Below are 27,515 nucleotides of genomic sequence, written 5' to 3'. Positions count from 1 at the left end.
TTAATTGGCTGATTTAAATAAAAGTTACGTACAATTCATGGGAGTTTGATTTGATTGACTGTATATACAGTATAGTACGCAGGTATGGTTTAGCCCTGGCCAATGTATTTGAGAATAATAGACAACTCAAGTACTATTAATTATTATTAGTAAAGTGCAAATTCCCCAAAGTAATACTTACTCTTAGTATAGAAGTTATAAAGCTGGTCATTAAATGGGAAGTTGGTTTATCACCAAAATAGTCAACGCAATATTCACAAAAACTACTACATAAATTCCTTTGCATAAGGCAGATTTAATAAAAATAAAAAAAGGAAATGACATGACAATACTTACATTGTACACATGGTTAATTTAGTGATACAGTACACAAGATTACAATTCCTTTTTGCATTATGGTACATTTTCCATTTAAATCAACATTGTCATCGTGAACATTTTCAACTTTGCCTTCTCGGCCCTCAAAATGCAATATTTCATTTTCATAACAAGCAGTTCAGACACGACAGCCATTGCACTGTGCAAACGCGTGAAAAACAGACGAATTAACGACAAAACCATAGAAAGAGACAATCTGTGGTCAAGTCACCTTTAAGCCCTATTTTATCAACAGTGTGTCAGTTTGTACAAGTTTAAGGTGACAAATAAGCCCATGTTTTTCCCCTCGGCTATGAAAGTACATTCAATTAACACGAATCTGGACGGAAAACTAGATCAAGCAAGTTAAAGCGATGTCAGTACTGCCTGCGAAACATCCACCCCTCTTCCCATCAGGCATATTTTTAGAAGGGTGCCACACGGATATGATGTCGAAGACTCTTGACGTCTTACAATCTGCCTCAATATTGACTAAAGAGGAAACCTAGCATAACAATGTGCAATATATTTGAGAAATTAGCTTGGCGCCTCTTCTTTCTTAACAAAGGAATGGTGAAGTCACTTCACACGATGAACCGTAGGGGTGGCGCAACTTTACAAACGGCTTTCTCTGAAGGCAAGGCCTCAAAGCAGAAGATTAGCCTTGGGTATCGTCTTTGACCTCATTCACCAGACACAAGAACAAATGTCTGCGAATCATTTGTAAGACCATTCTTATGTCAATTGGGCCTTGAATTGAACGCGAGTAGACGTTAATCATGAGGCCCTTGTTTGAAACTCATCTTAAATGTAACCCTCTTGCTTTACGATACTTCACGCCAAACGGACTGCATGCTCTTAATGATGGATCCTTCATAAAGTGTGAATTGGTCCATATTTATAGTGCAAATGAACATCAGATTCAAACACAAACACAGCAGGATAAAGTCGGAATAGTGTGTTGCGTCAACTAATAAAAAAAAAGCTTATCAGTACATAATGTAGATTTTTCTCCATCAAATTGGACATTTAGTGCATCTGAAAAGACATTGAGTTGGACGTGGACATAAAATAAAGGCACGGTATGCCCTCTAGTGTTCATCTACGAAAAGCCAATGTCACACTGGGTAGAATTCAGTTTGTCCATCCAATCCTTTTACAAGAATCCCGAAGTTGAGGATAATCCATCCATCCAACCATTACACAACAATAACCAAAAACAATCTCAATTGGAAATGTTGAGCGAAAGAGCATTAAAATAAACTAGTGTCATGTCATATCAATTTTATGTTGCAATCCAAATTTGAAGAGGAATTTATTTTCCACAATGATTATCAGTATGAAAAATGGATACTCGACTGTGATTGGCGTGACTAGACAAGGTGCAACAAATGTATCAGTTAATGATATTCTATAAAATGAATAATATTTTATATTCAGTAACTTTTTCATGTATTTCACATCCTATAAAACTGTAACATGTTTGTAGACTTATTTCGTATTCTTGTTCCGGACGTCCCGTGTTAGAAACATTTCCACCTTTTTGCCGTCCTTTATCAGTAAGGGGCGAATAACACGTGCTGTACCTTCAGCGTTAAGACCACAGTTGAAAACAAGTGGAGAAAACCAATAAAAATAGACATTCATAAATAATACAACGATCATACAAAAGTGCACACAAACGACTCACAAATAACGAAAAAACATCTTTTCATTGCAGGCCTAGTGGTGCACGTACCCACCAATTAAAATACAAAGTCAGGACACAGTGACGCAAGATGCACCTTTGAGGACGGTTTCGGTTCCCATTCAAACGCACGTACACAGACTTTAATAAACACCGTATGCAGTTAACCGACTGGCCAAGATTGTACGTTAGTGTTAGTGGTCCTGCCTCCATTGACACAGCAGTTGAGTCTGGGAGTGTTTTTATGTGTGTATGATCATGATACAGATGTGCATTTGAAGATAGACACCTGAGCAATGTCTTGTGGTGTGACTCCAGAGGGTCAGTTTGCCCAGGCTGTACCTCCCATTCAACAGATGGGCCTGAGCGCCCCCTTCTGCACTGTAGTATGTCATTTCCTTTGACTCTCAGAACAGTGCTGAAACTGAGCGAAGCTGAGGAACACCTGCTCCAGAGAGATCTGACTCACGCAGTAGTCCTCAATGCGGTACTTCTCTTTGGCTGTTTCCAAAACCCCAAACACCTGAACGAAGAAGTGCGTGTTAGAAATGAGACATTTCTGTTCGGGATAGAAGACTATCATAACGTGATTATTTAAACAGCGACAGCAAATATTCAAACTGACCTCACAAAGTTGAATTCTGCTAGTGCTTTCCAGCTATCATCTTAGAAATAACTATGGTTATTTTAAACATGTTTCATTTGGGAAGCTTATTCAATAATAAGTCAAGAATTAGATTAGATTTGTTAGGTCAATTCAAAGTGCCTTGTTCTCGCAGGGCTCTCTTTTGTATACCGTGCTCAGTTTACATACCGCATACTGAAAAATACATGAATATTATGATAGTATGCCATTCCATCAAACCCAATGTGATTATCAGAATGGTTACAATATGTGTAAAAGTGACTCACCTGTGCCCAAGTAAGGGTTTTGTCAGTCAGGTGGTAGTGCACCATTCCCTGATGTTCATCCTTTAGTAAACTTCCTGTGAGAACCATAAAAGATCATGTGTTACAGAAGAGGGTTGTGTATTGATACAGATTTCCCAATTTGGAATGCCCAGTACCCAAAGTGCTCTAAGTCCTCGTGGTGGCGTAGAGACTCGCCTCAATCTGGGTGACGGAGGACGGATCTCAGTTGCCTCCACGTCTGAGACCGTCAATCCGCGCATCTCATCACGTGGCTTGGTGAGCATGTTACCGTGGAGACCTAGTGCGTGTGGAGGCTTCACGCTATTCTCCGCGGCATCCATGCACAACTCGCCACACGCCCCACCGAGAGCGAGAACCACATTATAGCAAATACAAGGAGGTTACCCCAATGTGACTCTACCCTCCCTAGCAACCGGGCCAATTGGTTGCTTAGGAAGCCTGAATGGAGACACTCAGCACACCCTGGATTCGAACTCGCGACTCCAGGTGTGATAGTCAGCGTTTTTACTTGCTGAGATACCCAGACCCCCCTAATTAATATGATGTCTTGAAATTGCACACAGTATATTACATTGTATATATACACTCACCTAAAGGATTATTAGGAACACCATACTAATACTGTGTTTGACCCCCTTTCGCCTTCAGAACTGCCTTAATTCTACGTGGCATTGATTCAACAAGGTGCTGAAAGCATTCTTTAGAAATGTTGGCCCATATTGATAGGATAGCATCTTGCAGTTGATGGAGATTTGTGGGATGCACATCCAGGGCACGAAGCTCCCGTTCCACCACATCCCAAAGATGCTCTATTGGGTTGAGATCTGGTGACTGTGGGGGCCATTTTAGTACATTGAACTCATTGTCATGTTTGAGAAACCAATTTGAAATGATTCGAGCTTTGTGACATGGTGCATTATCCTGCTGGAAGTAGCCATCAGAGGATGGGTACATGGTGGCCATAAAGGGATGGACATGGTCAGAAACAATGCTCAGGTAGGCCGTGGCATTTAATCGATGCCCAATTGGCACTAAGGGGCCTAAAGTGTGCCAAGAAAACATCCCCCACACCATTACACCACCACCACCAGCCTGCACAGTGGTAACACGGCATGATGGATCCATGTTCTCATTCTGTTTACGCCAAATTCTGACTCTACCATCTGAATGTCTCAACAGAAATCAAGACTCATCAGACCAGGCAACATTTTTCCAGTCTTCAACTGTCCAATTTTGGTGAGCTGTTGCAAATTGTAGCCTCTCTTTCCTATTTGTAGTGGAGATGAGTGGTAGCCGGTGGGGTCTTCTGCTGTTGTAGCCCATCCGCCTCAAGGTTGTGCGTGTTGTGGCTTCACAAATGCTTTGCTGCATACCTCGGTTGTAACGAGTGGTTATTTCAGGCAAAGTTGCTCTTCTATCAGCTTGAATCAGTCGGCCCATTCTCCTCTGACCTCTAGCATCAACAAGGCATTTTCGCCCACAGGACTGCCGCATACTGGATGTTTTTCCCTTTTCACACCATTCTTTGTAAACCCTAGAAATGGTTGTGCGTGAAAATCCCAGTAACTGAGCAGATTGTGAAATACTCAGACCGGCCCGCCTGGCACCAACAACCATGCCACGCTCAAAATTGCTTAAATCACCTTTCTTTCCCATTCTGACATTCAGTTTGGAGTTCAGGAGATTGTCTTGACCAGGACCACACCCCTAAATGCATTGAAGCAACTGCCATGTGATTGGTTGATTAGATAATTGCATTAATGAGAAATTTAACAGGTGTTCCTAATAATCCTTTAGGTGAGTGTATATATTAGTGTTACATGTTTATTGTTAACATGCATAATGTGTTTATTTTCAAGTATATGTAGAACAAGTGCTAAATCGGTACTGTCTCTTTAAGAATAGCGGCAGTTCAAGTTTTTTGGTTGAGCCACACGACTTACATTTCTAATCGCATAGTACAACATTTGGTTGCATATGCAAGTGATTTACTCGCATTGTAGATTGTAGCGCATAAATTGAAAGATCGATCTTGAGCTTTTAAGGATCGTTCAAATGAAGATTGCGATTAACTAGAAAATAGATATTTACCCAGCCCTAAGACAGAAACTTTAAAACTGTCCTGGTTCGTTTCACAGAACTAGTTAAGAAATTCGAAATGTGTAATATCCATACAGTACCTGGAAAGGTGCTTTCAATGAAGTCTTTAAAGAGCTGTAGGTCCATTTCCTCTAAATCTGTCTCAATGTGGACTTTGGCCAGCAGCGTGTAGCCACTCCCAAATTTGCTCTTCAGATGCTGTGGGCTGCCCAGACATTTGAACTGACCATTCACCATCACAGCCAGTCGCGTACACAATGCCTCACACTCCTCCATACTGCAAAGAGAGAGACTTATTGGACACTTGGTTTGATCTGCATTTTGATAAACACACACTTTGGATTTCATGCGTTCATATCTGCATGATTCTGGTGGTCCATGACTGACCTGTGTGAGGTTATAATGATGGCTTTGCCAGACTCTCTGGTCCGTGTAATTGCGTCCCACAGCAGGCGTCTGGCCACAGGGTCCATGCCAGTGGACGGCTCATCCAGGAAAATCACAGGCGGCCCGCCGATCAGAGCCATGCCTGCACTCAACTTCCTCTTATTGCCGCCACTGTGCAGGAGCAATAGAGAACTTAACCATCCATGCACCATATCTAACTCTTTGTCCATCATATCTAATCATCCATTCATCATATCTAACTATCCATTCATCATATCTTATCCATCCATCGCATCTAACCATCCATCAATCATATCTAATCCAATCTGATCATATCATACCCAAGATGGCGGCGCGGTAGCACGCAGCGGCCACTCCGGATCCACAATGGTGCTATTTTTGTTAAAAAAGCCCGACTTTTGCAACACATGGACATCGGAGCAACCAGTGTTCGTGTCTACCATCGCCAGACACTACTCAAATATAAGACTCATGCAAAAACCAAGCTGCATGATGACCTGCAGGAGGCGCTACGCGTGCACTCGGCTTGCTGCGGAGACCAGGCCTCCAGCCCTCGGCGTCGCCTGATGCCGGTGGCCGAGGAGAGGACGTCGTAGCGGTGTCGCGAAAGCGGAAGCGCGGAAAGAGGGCGGGGTCCATGCTAGGCTAAAAACAAACCCTAGCCGGCCGGCTCTCCCGTCTATCCTGCTCTCAAATGTTTGCTCCTGGACAATAAACTGGACTATATCCGACTCCAGCAGGCTACGCAGCGTGAGTTTAGAGACTGCTGCGTCTTTGTTTTCACGGAGACGTGGCTCAGCGACAGAGTTCGGATGCCGCCATTCAGCTAGACGGGCTCGCCTCGCTTCGTGCCGACAGAAATACAGCTCTCTCGCGGTAAGACTCACGGTGGTGGCTTGTGTGTTTACATCAACACGAATGGTGCAAGAACTCTATGCTAGTCTCTAGTTACTGTTCATCGCTGTTGGAGCTTGTGACTGTTAGATGCAGACCTTTTATCTACCACGGAATTCACCACTGTTTGCATAACCGAGTTTACATTCCCCAGCGCTAACGCTAAGGAAGCTCTGTGAACTGTATGGGGCTATGAGCTGAACTGCAGAACGCTCACCCCGACGGACTGTTTATTGTCGCGGAGATTTCAACCATGCAAATCTCAAGACAGTGCTCCCTAAATTCCATCAGTATGTGGACTTTGCAACGAGAGGGCTGAACGCGCTTGATCTTGTTTACACAAACATCCCGAGGCGCTGCACGGGCGGAGCCCGCCCCCACCTCGGCTACTCAGACCACATCTCTGTTATGTTAATTCCAGCATACAGACCGGCTAGTCAGACGCACAAAACCGCTTCAGAAGCAGGTGAAAACCTGGCCAGCAGGAGCCATCTCTGCTCTTCAGGACTGTTTTGAGTGTACTGACTGGCACATGTTCAGGAGGCTGCAACATATGGCGATTCTACCAACTTGGAGGAATACACAGCATCAGTGACCAGCTACATCAGCAAGTGCATTGATGATGTCACTTTCTCCAAGACCATCACCACACGCTCCAACCAGAAGCCGTGGATGACTGCGGAGGTGCGACGCTGCTGAGGTCCCGAGACTCGCCTTCAGAGCAGGCGATAAGGCAGCCCTAAGAACAGCTAGGGCCAAACTGTCACGGGCAATCAGAGAGGCAAAGCGCACACGCCCAGAGAATCCACAGTCACTTCCAGGACAGCGGTGACACGCGCGATGTGGCAGGGCATCCAGGCCATCACCAACTACAGGACAACATCAGTTGCCTGTGACAAAGATGCCTCCCTTCCAGATGCGCTGAACGACTTCTACGCCGGGTTTGAAGTGCAGAACGACGTGATGGCGAGGAAGTCCACCCTCCTCCCAATCGACCAGGTGCTCTGTCTCACCACGGCAGATGTGAGGAAAACTCTACGTAGAGTCAACCCACGGAAGGCTGCTGGACCAGACAACATTCCTGGCAGAGTGCTCAGAGGATGTGCAGACCAGCTAGCAGATGTTCTTACCGACATCTTCAACATCTCTCTGAGCAGCCGTTGTTCCAACGTGCTTCAAGGCCACCACCATCATCCCCATGCCAAAGAAGTCTTCAGTGTCCTGCCTCAACGACTACCGTCCCCGTCGCGACTTACACCCATCATCATGAAGTGCTTCGAGAGGCTCGTCATGAGGCAGATTAAGACCCAGCTGCCCCCTCACTAGACCCACTGCAGTTTGCGTGATCGCTCAAACCGCTCAACGGATCGATGCCATCACCACAACCCTCCATCTGGCCCTCACCCACCTAGACAATAAGGACTCATACGCTCGAATGCTGTTCATAGATTTCAGCTCAGCATTCAACACAATCATTCCCCAGCACCTGATTGGAAAGCTGAACCTGCTGGGCCTGGACACCTCCCTCTGCAACTGGATCCTGGACTTCCTGACTGGGAGACCTCAGTCAGTCCGGATCGGGAACAGCATCTCCACCACCACCACACTGAGCACTGGGGCCCCCAGGGGCTGTGTGCTCAGTCCACTGCTGTTCACTCTGCTGACTCACGACTGTGCAGCAATGCACAGCTCGAATCACATCATCAAGTTCGCCGATGACACCGACCGCGGTGGGTCTCATCAGCAAGAACAACGAGTCAGCATACAGAGAGGAGGTGCAGCGGCTGATCTAACTGGTGTAGAGCCAACAACCTGTCCCTGAATGTCGACAAAACAAAAGAGATGGTTGTTGACTTTAGGAGAGCACAAGGTGAACACACTCAGCTGAACATCGACGGCTCCTCTGTGGAGATCGCCAAGAGCACCAAATTTCTTGGTGTTCACCTGGCTGGAGAACCTCACCTGGTCCCTCAACACCAGCTCTATCACCAAGAAAGCCCAGCAGCGTCTCTACTTTCTTCAAGGCTGAGGAAAGCACATCTCCCAACCCCCATCCTCACTACATTCTATAGAGGGACTATTGAGAGCATCCTGAGCAGCTGCATCACTGCCTGGTTTGGGACTTGCACCGCTTCGGACCGCAAAGCCCTGCAGAGGATAGTGAGGACAGCTGAGAAGATCATTGGGGTCTCTCTTCCCTCCATCAAAGACATTTACAAAAAACACTGTATCCAAGAAGCAACCAGCATTGTGGACTGACCCCACACACCCCTCACACAAACTCTTTACCCTCCTCCTGCCTGGCAAGAGGTACCGAAGCATTCGGCCCTCACGGCCAGACTGTGTAACAGCTTCTTCCCCAAGCCATCAGACTTCTCAATACTCAGAGACTGGTTTGACACACACACGTGTCCTGAGTTGCACTTTAATAACTGTCACTTTATAACTGTCTGCTACCTCAATAACTGCTATGTGCATAGAACACTATCTCATAGTATGTTATGTTTACATTTTTAGAAACTGTCATCTTTTGCACTACTGAGTACTGGTCGGCGCTGCACTGTCTATTGTCCTGTTCATTGTCAGTAATTTGTTGTACTGTCCTGTACTTTTTGTACATGTTTGCACGTGCACTTTATATAGGTATATATAGGTAGTTTATATAGGTATTTTATTTCGTTGTGTAGTCTCATGTGGTCCTATGTTGGTCCTTTGTTGTTTTTATGTAGCACCATGGTCCTGGAGGAACGTTGTCTCGTTTTGCTGTGTACTGTACTAACTGTATATGGTTGAAACGACAATAAAAACCACTTGACTTGACTTGACTTGACTTGACTAACCCTCCATCCATCGTATTTCACAATCCATCCATCATATCTAATTATTCATCCATCATATATAACCATCCATCTCTCTGAGATTATGTTCATACCTGTAGCTGCGGACAAGTTTGTCAGCGTAAGGTTCAAGCAACAGCGAGCGCAGGACATTTTCTACACAGGCTGAGACGTATTTTTCGGGGATTCCCCTCAGTCTGGCGTACATGCTCAGCGTTTCTCGCCCCGTCATGTGATCCAACACCGCATCAAACTGAGGACAGTAGCCGATTCTCTGCTGCACCTGTGGATGCCCAATTCATTCTTATTTATCGCTGTATTAAACTTTATACCACACCTTGCAAAGTTTTTCAAAACTTTGTCACAAACATTTGCCAGAACACTACATTTTTGACAGAGATTCACTTGTGCGGACTATGATTAAATATCCAAGTATTCAAATGTCAATATCTAATGTTAAAGATAAAATACCTTTTTCACGTCTCGGAGGATGCTGTAGCCGTCAATGAAGGCATCCCCTGAAGTAATGCTTTCATCTCCAGTCAGCATTTTGAATGTCGTGGTCTTTCCTGCCCCATTAAATCCAAGCAAACCAAAGCACTCCCCTTCCCGACTGGCCAGGGACAAGCTGATCCACTGCTAACAGCGACTGCCCTCCTGAGTACGCCTAGTGCAACATAACCACAGATCTCAAGTCAAATAATGGATTTTATCATTCACCAGAACGCCACATAATTCATCTTAATAGTTAGCGTGTATACCTTGCTGAGCTCATGTAGGATGAGTGGGCTGCCCACCATTGACTCAATCACTGGCTGACAATCCAAAACTCTTTTCCTCTCCTCTGCAACATCTCTGTCCTCAGGCTGCAGAGCTTCTTCTGCCAACAGCAGAGTCTAACAAACAAACACATGCCCACCGATGTGACTACGGGCATTCAAACAATGGTGCCACATAAAACAGCAGGAACATTTCCTCTCACCTTCCTGCGCCTCCTGCAGAGGTTTAGGAGGACGTGGATGAACCGGAGCTCAATGAGGAAGACCAGGGCGATGAAGACCACACCCTGCAGGAACATGGCCACCAGGAAGCGCCCCACTCCAGGCTCGTCCAAAGAAAAGTAGTTCAATTGATACGTGATGTCTGCAGATAAACAGCAAAAACAAGCACTGCTAGCTCCTTCTCAGAGACGTCGGAGTTTGTGTCTGTCAGTTGACACAGTATTTAGTTACTGACAAGATTAAAAGGTTTACTAGACATTTATAACAAATACATTATTATTTTTAGTATTGCGGCACCCCAATGAAACACACAATATAATGTAATTAGCATGCACTTACATAGCCTAACAAATAACAGTAAATAGTCAGGTCAGATTATTTAATACTGAGGGCTTCACAAATAACTGTAAATCATAGCATGCAACTAATGCCTAAAAATTCGTCCAATTTGTTTAAAAAAAAACACACAAAACAAACTTTGCCGCTTGATAAAAAAATAAAATAAAATAAAAAAATACGATTTAAAAAAGAAATAAATAATAAGAAATAAACAAAACATACTGTAACAACAAAAATGTATTCTTATAAATAAAATAAAAAATAATAATAAGAAAAAAAAAACGTGCAAAACAAAACAAAAAAACATTTAGGCCGCTGGATAAAAAAAACAAAACAAAAAAAAAAATGATTTAAAAAATAAATAAATAATAAGAAATAAACAAAACATACTGTAACAACTAAAATTAATTCTTATAAATAAAAAATAAAAAATAATTAAAAAAAAAAACACGCAAAACAAAACAAAAAACATTTAGGCCGCTGGATCAAAAATTATTAATTTAAAAAAAAAAAAAAATTGTAAATAAAAAATAAAACAAAAAATACTGAAACATAGCTGCTGGATGAAAGAAGATTACATTTTTTTTTTTTTTTTTATAATTCTCAAATAAAAAATAAAACATAAAAAAAAAAACACACCAAAAATTATCTTTGCTTTTACAATATTATACACAAAATAATAAGTATTACTTGTGTAAATGACATCATTAGAGATGCACTCTATAGAGATGTTAAACTCCTAAAGTCTACGTGCAGGTTTTGCTCTGACACTCACTGTATAACTTGCATATGATCTCCGCTAAGGGGCTGGAGGTGCAGAAGGTGATGACCTCATAGTTCTGGTAGAACTGGCTGAAGGACATGCCCAGACAATAATTCGGGAAGAGCAGGAAGACTTTGTCCAGAATGTAGGAGAGATTTTGCAGATTCAGCTCTGAGATGGGGAAGAAGTCACACTATCATTTAGCCATAATTGTGTGTTCATGACCATTTTCCACCCTCTCTCTGACCCTCAGAATGAGTCAAGCCGCTTTTTGTGGCTCATTATTACTTCTATGAATACGCCCCCTTCACGTGTGAACAGCTGTAATTGGGGCGGCTGTGGCTCAGGTGGTCGGCCACTAATCGCAGGGTTGGTGGATCGATTCCCGCCCACACGACTCCACATGCCGAAGTGTCCTTGGGCAAGACACTGAACCCCAAGTTGCTCCCAATGGCAGGCTAGCACCTAGCATAGCAGCTCTGCCGCCATTGGTGTATGAACGGATGAATGAGTCACAGTGTAAAGCGCTTTGAAAACCGCTAAGGTTAAAAAGGCGCTATACAAGTGCAGACCATTAATACAGTTTTTAATTGACCCATCCGTCAATAAGAGCATCTTGGCAAAGTTTCACACATTTTTAAATATGAGCTAAATGACATTTAAAAAGCCCTGTACATACTTAAAGAAGCTAAGTGTGGATGGATGTCTCACCCGGTATGGTCATGATGGTGACGGCGAGGAAGGTAGCGGTCCCGCTGATGATGTTGAAGATGGTGAGGCGCGTGTAAGCGGTGGCAGCCGTGCTGAACAGGAAGCTGAGCAGGTACATGAGTGGAATCACAGCCCAGCCATACAGTAGCAGCAATAACAACACGTCCACCAAGTGGTTTTCTGCTACAAACGCTTTCACGGAAAACACCCGGAACACCACCTGAGGGAAAAGTCATGAGTTTACAGTCTGAACTGAATGTGATGAGAAAGACAAACATTTTGAAATTAGTGGACATATATAACAATGCGTTCTACTTTGAAGTCAAAAGCTCAGAATGCCCAAGAGGGTTCACACTGACCAGCATGAGCAGGCAGGGCAACAGGAAGTTGACAAGGTCCCACAGCAGAGCAGAGAACCAGAAGTTAGAGAGGTAGACCCCGCTGACCCGCTGCACGTGTTTGGACTTCACCGAGCGCTCCGAGACCAGGAGCAGAGCAAAGGTGCTGGCCAACGATGCCATGCCGTACATGAGGTTTATTGCGATGGCAAAGCCAGTCTGACCCCTGCAGAGAGAAATCAAGAGAAAATGTACAACAAGGAGGGACTTAGAAGAATGAAAGGCGAAAGGCCCAGTATGCACAGTTGTAGTCACATGGACCGTCTGTGTCCTTACACGATGTTGGAGTCTCACAAAGCATTCGTACAGTAGTGCGCACGCGTCAGAAGTGTCCTTAGGGCTTATGGTCAAATGTATTACACCCTAGCCTTAATACAAAAAGATATGGAACCATAGCCTTGATTGAGAAGTGCATATACCTTTATATACAAATACATAAAACGCTATACTTACTCGGAAAGCTGGCTCTGGGCCGTCTCGGACATGTTGCGGGGCATCGGGTCATTTCCAGTCTGGATGGAGGCGTTTGGGCCGCCCAGTAACTTGTAAAGAGCATTGTCGACCAGCATGAGGGCCGTAGCTGGGGTGTGATACCCCTGGTTGTTGAAGTAGCCAATGACCTCCGTCTGTGTCGCTGCTTTGATTTTGAAAGCCGCACCCACAACGCAGTGCTCGTTAAACGCTCCGCCCTCCCTCTTAGCATTGTACAGTACATACTCCGAGAAATCTACAGACACAAACGACATAGGGGCGGTACTAAGTTGGGGGGCACATGGAAACAGTTTGGTGAACTATCCCGTTAAGTGCGTTATTACCTGTTATATTAGTGGCAGCTATGGCATTCTGGGCAGGCAGTTGTGAAGTGTAGAGTTCAGCCAGAGCTGTAGCTAATGGCCCGGCATTGGCGGTGACGGCGACGGGTACACGTGTAGAGCCGTAATGTTTTAGTGCCAGGCGGAGTTGGGGTGAATTGTGGCTTCCAGGAACAAAGCGGGCCACCACAAGGGCCACAACGGTAAAAATGAGTGGCACGAGAAACTGAGCCACCATCACTTTCCAATTGCGCCAACTGTAGAGCGCCCTCTTGAGGAACATGGCATAGAACTGCTGCATGTAGAGTCTGGTCTGAGGGCACACAGATACAGAAAAATCCTTTCAGAACGAAATATCTATAAAGGCATTTTCCCACCCTCGTTCTGACCCTCTGTCAATCGGTTTTGGTGCTGATCCTGCTTTAAGACTTGACAGTACACGCCCATTGTTATGATTGGCTCTCTGCTCTTGACTGACCTGCACTCATTACTCGCCACCTCACTGCTTTCCGCCACTAGGCGGGGCTACGGAAGTGTTTAAAGTTAAAGTAGGCGTTGATGTGTTGTTGTGGAGACGGTCAGATGCAAATCTACCATATTATGACATCACAATGTGGAGGAGGTTGTGAGTTCTGAAACTTCCAGTATGTTTTTATAGTACAGCAATCTCTTATATGTCAAAAGATCAAGGAACATTTTATTCCTCATGTCATGACCCCTTTAAGGTCTGGTAGTTTCGGAGAATAGGGAACAAATTGCTACGCCATTATTTTGTACTTCTTTAAACAGGCATGCGTACCATGTTATTTAACCCTCCTCTTGTGTTCATGTTTGACCGGTTTAAGAGTTAAAAACTGTGAAAAACTACTTTCTATCTTATATTTAGTAAAAGCGCCTTCTCCACAACAATGAAAAAAGGTGCAAAAGTTTTCTTGACACTTGTTCTGCAATCCCAGGGTGTTTTGGGTGGTTACCATGGCTACTGTGACAGAATAGTACCACCATTGACATATAGGTGGCACTCTTTTCACACTACTATAATAGCTTGTGTTCAGTGTGAAAAAGAAGCCCATTTCAATGTTCATGTTTTTAATCATAAGGGAGGTCCTTTATATCTACTGTCCTCACACTGGGGTCTGGGGTGCTTTCAGAGGTTTGTATGGAGTTAGGAAGAAAATAAGGTGCATTTCGAACTGTTCAGAGGCCCGTGCAGACAGACAGCACATTGGAGGTTAAGTCATTCACTAAATAGGGATCAAGGGAGCATCCTATAGCTCTCCTATAACTGTTCTGAGACCAGTGCAGACAGACAGCACATTGGTGGTTAAGTCATGCACTAAATAGGGATCAAGGGAGCATCCTATAGCTCTCCTATAACTGTTCTGAGACCAGTGCAGACAGACGGCACACTGGAGGTTAAGTAATGCACTAAATAGGGATCAAGGGAGCATCCTATAGCTCTCCTATAACTGTTCTGAGACCAGTGCAGACAGACAGCACACTGGAGTTTAAGTCATTCACTAAATAGTGAGCAAGGGAGCATCCTATAACTCTCCTATAACTGTTCTGAGGCCAGTGCAGACAGACAGCACACTGGAGGTTAAGTCATGCACTAGATAGGGAGCAAGGGAGCATCCTATAGCTCTCCTATAACTGTTCTGAGACCAGTGCAGACAGACAGCACACTGGAGGTTAAGTCATGCACTAGATAGGGAGCAAGGGAGCATCCTATAGCTCTCCTATAACTGTTCTGAGACCAGTGCAGACAGACAACACACTGGAGTTTAAGTCATTCACTAAATAGTGAGCAAGGGAGCATCCTATAACTCTCCTATAACTGTTCTGAGGCCACTGCAGACAGACAGCACACTGGAGGTTAAGTCATGCACTAGATAGGGAGCAAGGGAGCATCCTATAGCTCTCCTATAACTGTTCTGAGACCAGTGCAGACAGACAGCACACTGGAGGTTAAGTAATGCACTAAATAGGGAGCAAGGGAGCATCCTATAGCTCTCCTATAACTGTTCTGAGACCAGTGCAGACAGACGGCACACTGGAGGTTAAGTCATGCACTAAATAGGGAGCAAGGGAGCATCCTATAGCTCTCCTATAACTGTTCTGAGGCCAGTGCAGACAGACAGCACATTGGAGGTTAATTAATGCACTAAATAGTGAGCAAGGGAGCATCCTATAGCTCTCCTATAACTGTTCTGAGACCAGTGCAGACAGACAGCACACTGGAGGTTAAGTCATGCACTAGATAGGGAGCAAGGGAGCATCCTATAGCTCTCCTATAACTGTTCTGAGACCAGTGCAGACAGACAGCACACTGGAGGTTAAGTCATGCACTAGATAGGGAGCAAGGGAGCATCCTATAGCTCTCCTATAACTGTTCTGAGACCAGTGCAGACAGACAACACACTGGAGTTTAAGTCATTCACTAAATAGTGAGCAAGGGAGCATCCTATAACTCTCCTATAACTGTTCTGAGGCCACTGCAGACAGACAGCACACTGGAGGTTAAGTCATGCACTAGATAGGGAGCAAGGGAGCATCCTATAGCTCTCCTATAACTGTTCTGAGACCAGTGCAGACAGACAGCACACTGGAGGTTAAGTAATGCACTAAATAGGGAGCAAGGGAGCATCCTATAGCTCTCCTATAACTGTTCTGAGACCAGTGCAGACAGACGGCACACTGGAGGTTAAGTCATGCACTAAATAGGGAGCAAGGGAGCATCCTATAGCTCTCCTATAACTGTTCTGAGGCCAGTGCAGACAGACAGCACATTGGAGGTTAATTAATGCACTAAACAGGGAGCAAGGGAGCATCCTATAACTCTCCTATAACTGTTCTGAGACCAGTGCAGACAGACAGCACACTGCAGGTTAAGTCATGCACTAAATAGGGAGCAAGGGAGCATCCTATAGCTCTCCTATAACTGTTCTGAGACCAGTGCAGACAGACAGCACACTGGAGGTTAAGTAATGCACTAAATAGGGAGCAAGGGAGCATCCTATAGCTCTCCTATAACTGTTCTGAGACCAGTGCAGACAGACAGCACACTGGAGTTTAAGTCATTCACTAAATAGTGAGCAAGGGAGCATCCTATAACTCTCCTATAACTGTTCTGAGGCCAGTGCAGACAGACAGCACACTGGAGGTTAAGTCATGCACTAAATAGGGAGCAAGGGAGCATCCTATAGCTCTCCTATAACTGTTCTGAGACCAGTGCAGACAGACAGCACACTGGAGGTTAAGTAATGCACTAAATAGGGAGCAAGGGAGCATCCTATAGCTCTCCTATATCTGTTCTGAGACCAGTGCAGACAGACGGCACACTGGAGGTTAAGTCATTCACTAAATAGTGAGCAAGGGAGCATCCTATAGCTCTCCTATAACTGTTCTGAGACCAGTGCAGACAGACAGCACACTGGAGGTTAAGTCATGCACTAGATAGGGAGCAAGGGAGCATCCTATAGCTCTCCTATAACTGTTCTGAGACCAGTGCAGACAGACAGCACACTGGAGTTTAAGTCATTCACTAAATAGTGAGCAAGGGAGCATCCTATAACTCTCCTATAACTGTTCTGAGGCCACTGCAGACAGACAGCACACTGGAGGTTAAGTCATGCACTAGATAGGGAGCAAGGGAGCATCCTATAGCTCTCCTATAACTGTTCTGAGACCAGTGCAGACAGACAGCACACTGGAGGTTAAGTAATGCACTAAATAGGGAGCAAGGGAGCATCCTATAGCTCTCCTATAACTGTTCTGAGACCAGTGCAGACAGACGGCACACTGGAGGTTAAGTCATGCACTAAATAGGGAGCAAGGGAGCATCCTATAGCTCTCCTATAACTGTTCTGAGGCCAGTGCAGACAGACAGCACATTGGAGGTTAATTAATGCACTAAACAGGGAGCAAGGGAGCATCCTATAACTCTCCTATAACTGTTCTGAGACCAGTGCAGACAGACAGCACACTGCAGGTTAAGTCATGCACTAAATAGGGAGCAAGGGAGCATCCTATAGCTCTCCTATAACTGTTCTGAGACCAGTGCAGACAGACAGCACACTGGAGGTTAAGTAATGCACTAAATAGGGAGCAAGGGAGCATCCTATAGCTCTCCTATAACTGTTCTGAGATCAGTGCAGACAGACAGCACACTGGAGGTTAAGTAATGCACTAAATAGGGAGCAAGGGAGCATCCTATAGCTCTCCTATAACTGTTCTGAGACCAGTGCAGACAGACAGCACACTGGAGGTTAAGTCATGCACTAAATAGGGAGCAAGGGAGCATCCTATAGCTCTCCTATAACTGTTCTGAGATCAGTGCAGACAGACAGCACACTGGAGGTTAAGTAATGCACTAAATAGGGAGCAAGGGAGCATCCTATAGCTCTCCTATAACTGTTCTGAGACCAGTGCAGACAGACAGCACACTGGAGGTTAAGTCATGCACTAAATAGGGAGCAAGGGAGCATCCTATAGCTCTCCTATAACTGTTCTGAGACCAGTGCAGACAGACAGCACACTGGAGGTTAAGTCATGCACTAAATAGTGAGCAAGGGAGCATCCTATATCTCTCCTATAACTGTGGCTATAACTATAACCTAATGTTTTTTGCATGTTACATGGAAAAGGAAAATGCACACATCAGTCACGCTCGGGTCTCAGGAGGTTGATCTCGAGTCAACAAGACAATAACAATGATGCAAGTTACATTCAATCCTCATTTGATAAACCTCAGATATAAAACCTGTATGTTTACAGTGTGAGGTGTTCAAGACACTGACCCCCGTGTTGAGTTTGATGTTGGAGCCATCTTCTGAAATCAGAGTGCCGCTGTCAGTGAAATCCGTGATGTCTGTCAAACCGCTGACACTGCTGGAGTCGTCCATCGTCCAGTCATGTGACCTGCGCTCATGCTGGTACTGTAGAGCTGGAAGCTGGATGGCCTGAATATCTAGACTGGAGTCCACAAGCTTTCCGACCCTGAGAGTATGAACACATTTCAATGCTTAATTTGGATTCGCAGTTAAATGTACTATCTTCAAAGGACCCAAATATGTTTAAAGACAATTTAAAGCAAGAGAACCAATTTTGCAAACCATGTATGCATATACATATAATTGTGTGTAGGTGGGATAGCAAAATATATAGGCTTATCAACTTTTAAAACAGAGGACAATATTTGTCATTGTCAAAAATGTAAATCCAATACAAATTCTTGAGCAAAAATGGCTCTGAAAAGTGAAGTTAGTTGTCAAAAAAACTCTGACTTTTATAGTTTGTCATGTAATTCCACTTTAAATCTTCTTAATGTTTAAGGGATTTTTACGTGTCTTTTGACTGAGTACCTGAGGAAAACTTCCTCCATCGTGGTGACAGATGCTCCATAGCTGGCGATGCCCAACTCCTCTCGATTCATCTCCAGCTCAGCAAACAACAGCTCAAACCTGCCGAGAAACACAGAGATCTGAAACGCCAGTGCAACCTAAAACCACAACAGATATGTCCTAAAAATCCATATCCATCCAGCAAAACCATATTTATGTCTGAAAACTCATTTTTAAAGGGCAAGTTCACTCAAAAATTAAAATGCATCTACCCATTCTTAGCAAAAACATGCTAAATGTACCATAAAAGTCATCGACACAACTCATTTTCAGTCTTCTAAAGCCATTTGATAACGTAATGTGTGGCGCAGACCCACATTTAAAGGGATAGTTCATTCAAAAATGTCAATTCTCTCATCATTTACTCTGCTGAATATAAAATAAGATTTTATTAAAATAAGCTCTGTAAATCCTTACAATGCAAGTGAATGGTGACCAGAACTTTGAAGCTCCAAAAAGCACATAAAGGCAGCATAAAAGTAATCCATAAGTCTCCAGTGGTTTAATCCATGTCTTCAGAAGTGATATGATAGTTGTGGGTGAGAAACAGATCAATATTAAAGTCATTTTCATGATCAAACCCTACTTTTACTTTCAATTTCTTCTTCTTTTTATTTTTGGCGATTTGCATTCTTCATGCATATCGCCACCTACTGGACCGGGAGTAGAATTTATAGTCAAAAAGGTCTTAAATATTGATGGGTTTCTAACCCACACCTATCATATCACTTCTGAAGACTTAGATTAAACCACTGGAGTCTTTATGTGCTTTTTGGAGCTTCAAAGTTCTGGTCACCATTCACTTGCATTATATGGACCTACAGAGCTGAAATATTCTTCTAAAAATCCTCATTTGTGCTCAGCATAAGCAAGAAAGCCACACACATCTGGGATGTCATGAGGGTGAGTAAATGATGAGAGAGTTTCATTTTTCGGTGTACTGTCCCTTTAAATGTGTGTCTGTTAGGCATAAAAATGTATCAAATGGCTTTAGAAGACTTAAAATGTGACTGATTAGGAGTTCTGTCCAGTACTTTTATGGTACATTAAGCATGGCTTAATTTTTTTGGGGTGAACTATCCCTTTAAGGCGATAATAATGACAGTTATGTTGTCGTTAACTGAATTTTTCTTGTGGTGAACTGTACCTTTAAGGCAAAATAAAACATGATTCTTATTGAAGGATGAGTGAATCTGATTTGCTAATCATTAAAGGAAATGATGATGACAGCATTTGTCCATGATTAAATCAGGCTAATTAGATGTTAGCGTCCTTAACAGAATATCAAATGACACTAACTTATGACAAGTAGCATTTAGAGACTGACTGCTCCATGGACTGGCCAACATTTATTGGTGAAACATCTTGAGAGAGCTTTCTTTCTCTAAAATGGCTAACATCATGTCTATGTGATGGAACAGGATTTGTGAGGTGGTTATCGATGCAGGTGTCTTACCGGTCGGTGCTTTCTTTTGGCAGTATGTAGGAGAGTTCAGCGCCTGCACTGCTTTCTAAAGTGGCGTTGGGCACATACATGTGGACTAGTCGAGTGATCTCTGACACGTTACAAAAAGAGTCTTTTACGATCACCATGTGATAACCAGCACCTGAAAAGTACAGGAGGAAATATGATAAACACCTATTCATTCATAATACCCTTGAAGTGTGTAATTCCTTCGATTTAAAGATATATTTATTTCATTTAGTTTCTCATATTCCCAGTTAGATTCCTCAGAATAACACTGTGGCGCTATCAAAACATTGCTCTGTTTGTTTGAGCAGTCAAGAGCTAGCTCATCTTTCTATTCTTGACATCGTACTCTTTAAACGTATTCCTTCTGTAAAGGACTTCTTTGTCTCTCACCGTATTTGTTTTTGAGGAAGAGTGGAGAGCCACAGCACTGCAGTTCTCCGCTGGCCATGATAGCGATACGGTCGCCTAGCAGGTCGGCTTCGTCCATGAAGTGTGTGGTTAACAGGATGGTACGGCCGTGTTTCTCGCCCTGCAGCAGGTCCCAGGTGGCCCGACGAGCTGATGGGTCCATACCTGAAGTGGGCTCGTCCAACATCACGACCTACAGGGAAATAGATGTAGTATTAGCTTTTGATTCGCTAACGCTAATGGGAACCCTTAAATACTAATGACAAATTATTTATTTAATAAATAAACAGCATTGCTGGTAGTTTAGCTGGTAAACAGCCTGACTATGCTGGTGAACCGGCTAGATTAGACCCAACCAGCAATAACCAGTATAAACCAGTCGGGGTGAGCATATAAATTCTTGAAAAATGTCTGCGAAGAAAAAGTATGTATCAAAAACGTCTGCCAACAACTCAAATGTACCTTAACAAAAACGTCTGCTAAGATCGTATATTTAACGTAACAAAAACGTCTGCTAAGAACGTATATTTAACGTAACAAAAACATCTGCTAAGAACGCATATGTAACGTAACAAAAACGTCTGCTAAGAACGCATATGTAACGTAACAAAAACGTCTGCTAAGAACGCATATGTAACGTAACAAAAAGGTCTGCTAAGAACGCATATGTAACGTAACAAAAAGGTCTGCTAAGAACGTATATTTAACGTAACAAAAACGTCTGCCAAGAACGCATATGTAACGTAACAAAAACCTCTGCTAAGAGCGTATATTTAACGTAACAAAAACATCTGCTAAGTACGTATTTTTATCGTAACAAAAACGGCGGCATAATTAGCCTAATACGGGACCGGGTGTGTAGGATCACGACCCGGCCCCGCCCTGCCACAGTAACATAACAAAAACATCTGCTAAGAACGTATATTTAACGTAACAAAAACGTCCACTAAGAACGCATATGTAACGTAACAAAAACGTCTGCTAAGAACGCATATGTAACATAACAAATACGTCTGCTAAGAACGTATATTTAACGTAACAAAAACATCTGCTAAGAACGTATATTTAACGTAACAAAAATGTCTGCTAAGAACGTATATTTAAAGTAACAAAAACGTCTGCTAAGAACGTATATGTAACGTAACAAAAACGTCTGCTAAGAACATATATTTAATGTAACAAAAACATCTGCTAAGAACGTATATGTAACGTAACAAAAATGTCTGCTAAGAACGCATATTTAAAGTAACAAAAACATCTGCTAAGAACGTATATTTAACGTAACAAAAATGTCTGCTAAGAACGCATATTTAAAGTAACAAAAACATCTGCTAAGAACGTATATTTAACCTAACAAAAATGTCTGCTAAGAACGTATATGTAACGTAACAAAAACGTCTGCTAAGAACGTATATGTAACGTAACAAAAACGTCTGCTAAGAACGCATATTTAACGTAACAAAAACGTCTGCTAAGAACGTATATTTAAAGTAACAAAAACATCTGCTAAGAACGTATATTTAACCTAACAAAAATGTCTGCTAAGAACGTATATGTAACGTAACAAAAACGTCTGCTAAGAACGTATATGTAACGTAACAAAAACGTCTGCTAAGAACGCATATTTAACGTAACAAAACGTCTGCTAAGAACGTATATTTAAAGTAACAAAAACGTCTGCTAAAAACATGCTAAGAACGTATATTTAACGTAACAAAAACGTCTTCTAAGAACGTATATTTAACGTAACAAAAACATCTGCTAAGAACGCATATGTAACGTAACAAAAACATCTGCTAAGAACGTATATTTAACGTAACAAAAACGTCTGCTAAGAACGTATAATTAACGTAACAAAAACATCTGCTAAGAACGCATATGTAGCGTAACAAAAACGTCTGCTAAGAACGTATAATTAACGTAACAAAAACGTCTGCTAAGAACGTATATTTAACGTAACAAAAACGTCTGCTAAGAACGTATAATTAACGTAACAAAAACGTCTGCTAAGAACGTATAATTAACGTAACAAAAACGTCTGCTAAGAACGTATAATTAACGTAACAAAAATGTCTGCTAAGAACGTATAATTAACGTAACAAAAACGTCTGCTAAGAACGCATATTTAACGTAACAAAAACGTCTGCTAAGAACGCATATTTAACGTAACAAAAACGTCTGCTAAGAACGTATAATTAACGTAACAAAAATGTCTGCTAAGAACGCATATGTAGCGTAACAAAAACATCTGCGAAGAACGTATATTTAACGTAACAAAAACGTCTGCTAAGAACGTATAATTAACGTAACAAAAACCTCTGCTAAGAACGTATAATTAACGTAACAAAAACGTCTGCTAAGAACGTATATTTAACGTAACAAAAACATCTGCTAAGATCGTATAATTAACGTAACAACAACGTCTGCTAAGAACGCATATGTAACGTAACAAAAACGTCTGCTAAGATCGTATAATTAACGTAACAAAAACATCTGCTAAGAACGCATATGTAACGTAACAAAAACGTCTGCTAAGATCGTATAATTAACGTAACAAAAACATCTGCTAAGAACGCATATGTAACGTAACAAAAACGTCTGCCAAGATCGTATATTTAACGTAACAAAAACGTCTGCTAAGAACGCATATGTAACGTAACAAAAACGTCTGTTAAGAACGCATATGTAGCGTAACAAAAACGTCTGCTAAGAACGTATATTTAACGTAACAAAAACGTCTGCTAAGAACGTATATTTAACGTAACAAAAACGTCTGCTAAGAACGTATATTTAACGTAACAAAAACGTCTGCTAAGAACGTATAATTAACGTAACAAAAACGTCTGCTAAGAACGTATAATTAACGTAACAAAAACCTCTGCTAAGAACGTATAATTAACGTAACAAAAACATCTGCTAAGAACGTATATTTAACGTAACAAAAACGTCTGCTAAGAACGTATATTTAACGTAACAAAAACGTCTGCTAAGAACGTATATTTAACGTAACAAAAACGTCTGCTAAGAACGTATATTTAACGTAACAAAAACGTCTGCTAAGATCGTATATTTAACGTAACAAAAACCTCTGCTAAGAACGTATAATTAACGTAACAAAAACGTCTGCTAAGAACGTAAAATTAACGTAACAAAAACGTCTGCTAAGAACGTAAAATTAACGTAACAAAAACCTCTGCTAAGAACGTATAATTAACGTAACAAAAACATCTGCTAAGAACGTATATTTAACGTAACAAAAACCTCTGCTAAGATCGTATATTTAACGTAACAAAAGCGTCTGCTAAGAACGTATAATTAACGTAACAAAAACCTCTGCTAAGAACGTATAATTAACGTAACAAAAACCTCAGCTAAGAACGTATAATTAACGTAACAAAAACGTCTGCTAAGAACGTATATTTAACGTAACAAAAACGTCTGCTAAGATCGTATAATTAACGTAACAAAAATGTCTGCTAAGAACGTATATTTAACGTAACTAAAACGTCTGCTAAGATCGTATAATTAACGTAACAAAAACGTCTGCTAAGAACGTATATTTAACGTAACAAAAACGTCTGCTAAGAACGTATATTTAACGTAACAAAAACTTCTGCTAAGATCGTATATTTAACGTAACAAAAACCTCTGCTAAGAACGTATAATTAACGTAACAAAAACGTCTGCTAAGAACGTATAATTAACGTAACAAAAACCTCTGCTAAGAACGTATATTTAACGTAACAAAAACATCTGCTAAGAACGTATATTTAACGTAACAAAAACCTCTGCTAAGATCGTATATTTAACGTAACAAAAACGTCTGCTAAGAACGTATAATTAACGTAACAAAAACCTCTGCTAAGAACGTATAATTAACGTAACAAAAACCTCAGCTAAGAACGTATAATTAACGTAACAAAAACGTCTGCTAAGAACGTATATTTAACGTAACAAAAACGTCTGCTAAGATCGTATAATTAACGTAACAAAAATGTCTGCTAAGAACGTATATTTAACGTAACAAAAACGTCTGCTAAGAACGTATATTTAACGTAACAAAAACGTCTGCTAAGAACGTATATTTAACGTAACAAAAACGTCTGCTAAGATCGTATATTTAACGTAACAAAAACCTCTGCTAAGAACGTATAATTAACGTAACAAAAACGTCTGCTAAGAACGTAAAATTAACGTAACAAAAACGTCTGCTAAGAACGTAAAATTAACGTAACAAAAACCTCTGCTAAGAACGTATAATTAACGTAACAAAAACATCTGCTAAGAACGTATATTTAACGTAACAAAAACCTCTGCTAAGATCGTATATTTAACGTAACAAAAACGTCTGCTAAGAACGTATAATTAACGTAACAAAAACCTCTGCTAAGAACGTATAATTAACGTAACAAAAACCTCAGCTAAGAACGTATAATTAACGTAACAAAAACGTCTGCTAAGAACGTATATTTAACGTAACAAAAGCGTCTGCTAAGATCGTATAATTAACGTAACAAAAATGTCTGCTAAGAACGTATATTTAACGTAACTAAAACGTCTGCTAAGATCGTATAATTAACGTAACAAAAACGTCTGCTAAGAACGTATATTTAACGTAACAAAAGCGTCTGCTAAGAACGTATATTTAACGTAACAAAAACTTCTGCTAAGATCGTATATTTAACGTAACAAAAACCTCTGCTAAGAACGTATAATTAACGTAACAAAAGCGTCTGCTAAGAACGTATAATTAACGTAACAAAAACCTCTGCTAAGAACGTATATTTAACGTAACAAAAACATCTGCTAAGAACGTATATTTAACGTAACAAAAACCTCTGCTAAGATCGTATATTTAACGTAACAAAAACGTCTGCTAAGAACGTATAATTAACGTAACAAAAACCTCTGCTAAGAACGTATAATTAACGTAACAAAAACCTCAGCTAAGAACGTATAATTAACGTAACAAAAACGTCTGCTAAGAACGTATATTTAACGTAACAAAAACGTCTGCTAAGATCGTATAATTAACGTAACAAAAATGTCTGCTAAGAACGTATATTTAACGTAACTAAAACGTCTGCTAAGATCGTATAATTAACGTAACAAAAACGTCTGCTAAGAACGTATATTTAACGTAACAAAAACGTCTGCTAAGATCGTATAATTAACGTAACAAAAACATCTGCTAAGATCGCATATGTAACGTAACAAAAACGTCTGCTAAGATCGTATAATTAACGTAACAAAAACATCTGCTAAGAACGCATATGTAACGTAACAAAAACGTCTGCTAAGATCGTATAATTAACGTAACAAAAACATCTGCTAAGAACGCATATGTAACGTAACAAAAACGTCTGCTAAGATCGTATATTTAACGTAACAAAAACGTCTGCTAAGAACGCATATGTAACGTAACAAAAACGTCTGTTAAGAACGCATATGTAGCGTAACAAAAACATCTGCTAAGAACGTATATTTAACGTAACAAAAACGTCTGCTAAGATCGTATATTTAACGTAACAAAAACGTCTGTTAAGAACGCATATGTAGCGTAACAAAAACATCTGCTAAGAACGTATATTTAACGTAACAAAAACGTCTGCTAAGATCGTATATTTAACGTAACAAAAACGTCTGCTAAGATCGTATAATTAACGTAACAAAAACCTCTGCTAAGAACGTATATGTAACGTAACAAAAACGTCTGCTAAGATCGTATAATTAACATAACAAAAACATCTGCTAAGAACGCATATGTAACGTAACAAAAGCGTCTGCTAAGAATGCATATGTAACGTAACAAAAACGTCTGCTAAGAACGTATATTTAACGTAACAAAAACGTCTGCTAAGAACGCATATGTAGCGTAACAAAAACGTCTGCTAAGAACGTATATGTAACGTAACAAAAACGTCTGCTAAGAACGCATATGTAGCGTAACAAAAACGTCTGCTAAGAACGTATATTTAACGTAACAAAAATGTCTGCTAAGAACGCATATTTAACGTAACAAAAACATCTGCTAAGAATGCAAAACATCACATATTAAAAACAACGGGACAGTAATGATAAACAAATGGTGGTCTAGTTTAAACAAAGTTTGTGTGGACTGACCTTAGAGTCACCAATGAGGGCGATGCCGATAGAAAGCTTTCTCTTCATCCCGCCAGAGAGGGTCTTGGATCGAGCGTTCCGCTTATCTTCCAGGCTAAGTATCCCAATGATGCGGTCCACCTCGCCCGAGATCTTTTCAAGAGGGTAACCCTTCAGCTGAAGGGAGGACAGATGAAAGAAAGAGGGAATTAGCCAGGGAGAAAATTAAAACAGGCTAATCTGTCCAAACAAGGCCTTGGAGAACTTAATTAAGAAACTTAAGATTTCACATAGACTTGGTCTTGACAGACTTGGATATCAGAGATTTGTGAACATGTTTAATAGATGTAAATGTAAACAGAATGTGATCTGTGTTCACCTGTGTATAGAACAGCAAGTGCTCTCGAACAGTGAGATTATCAAACAGCACATCGTGCTGTGGACACAGTCCAAGACTGCGTCGGATCAGAGCCATATCCTGACAAATGTCATAACCATTAATGTATGCACGACCACTGCTGGGCGGGAAAAGGCCTGAGAGGGATAAAAATACAAAAAGGAACCATTACTGGTAAGAGATTGAATTGTGTGATCACTGACTGATCTTTGTTATCATTGTTTACCATTAGCAGGAGAATCAATAATACAGCTGCTGACTATAGAAGATAACATTTACCTGGACTCAGCAATGAGACAATGAGTGTGTACTTGTTATCTAAAAGTAGATAGTATTTATCCGAGTACAATAAGTTGGGAGCAGTTATAAGTCATTGAGGTTGTGCGATGTCCAGAGTTGATTAAGCTACATAAAAACTATAACGTAACAAAAATGGTTGCTAAGAAGTCAAATACAACATCACAGAAAATGTCTCCAAATAAATGATAACGT

The 27,515-nt window shown here is 41.4% G+C and overlaps 1 protein-coding gene across 1 annotated transcript in view; it reads right to left on the bottom strand.

The window, feature by feature from the left end:
* Nucleotides 1–281: 281 nt before the first annotated feature.
* LOC127653187 (phospholipid-transporting ATPase ABCA3-like) overlaps nucleotides 282–27,515 on the bottom strand; it is a 58,322-nt gene continuing 31,088 nt past the window's right edge. Inside the window, 20 exon segments of the mRNA XM_052139767.1 lie at nucleotides 282–2,567; nucleotides 2,957–3,030; nucleotides 5,158–5,354; nucleotides 5,465–5,635; nucleotides 9,312–9,499; nucleotides 9,688–9,843; nucleotides 9,845–9,883; nucleotides 9,978–10,112; nucleotides 10,199–10,359; nucleotides 11,332–11,490; nucleotides 12,031–12,250; nucleotides 12,390–12,594; nucleotides 12,882–13,155; nucleotides 13,244–13,553; nucleotides 18,040–18,238; nucleotides 18,604–18,702; nucleotides 20,099–20,249; nucleotides 20,507–20,717; nucleotides 26,648–26,803; nucleotides 27,006–27,160. Coding sequence (XP_051995727.1) covers nucleotides 2,436–2,567; nucleotides 2,957–3,030; nucleotides 5,158–5,354; nucleotides 5,465–5,635; nucleotides 9,312–9,499; nucleotides 9,688–9,843; nucleotides 9,845–9,883; nucleotides 9,978–10,112; nucleotides 10,199–10,359; nucleotides 11,332–11,490; nucleotides 12,031–12,250; nucleotides 12,390–12,594; nucleotides 12,882–13,155; nucleotides 13,244–13,553; nucleotides 18,040–18,238; nucleotides 18,604–18,702; nucleotides 20,099–20,249; nucleotides 20,507–20,717; nucleotides 26,648–26,803; nucleotides 27,006–27,160 — 3,392 coding nt within the window. The 3' untranslated portion in view covers nucleotides 282–2,435.

Source organism: Xyrauchen texanus, chromosome 12, assembly GCF_025860055.1.
Source record: "Xyrauchen texanus isolate HMW12.3.18 chromosome 12, RBS_HiC_50CHRs, whole genome shotgun sequence".
In the NCBI taxonomy this organism is placed as follows: domain Eukaryota; kingdom Metazoa; phylum Chordata; class Actinopteri; order Cypriniformes; family Catostomidae; genus Xyrauchen; species Xyrauchen texanus.
Note: the sequence above shows the minus strand (reverse complement) of the source record. Positions and strands in the feature narration are given on the sequence as shown.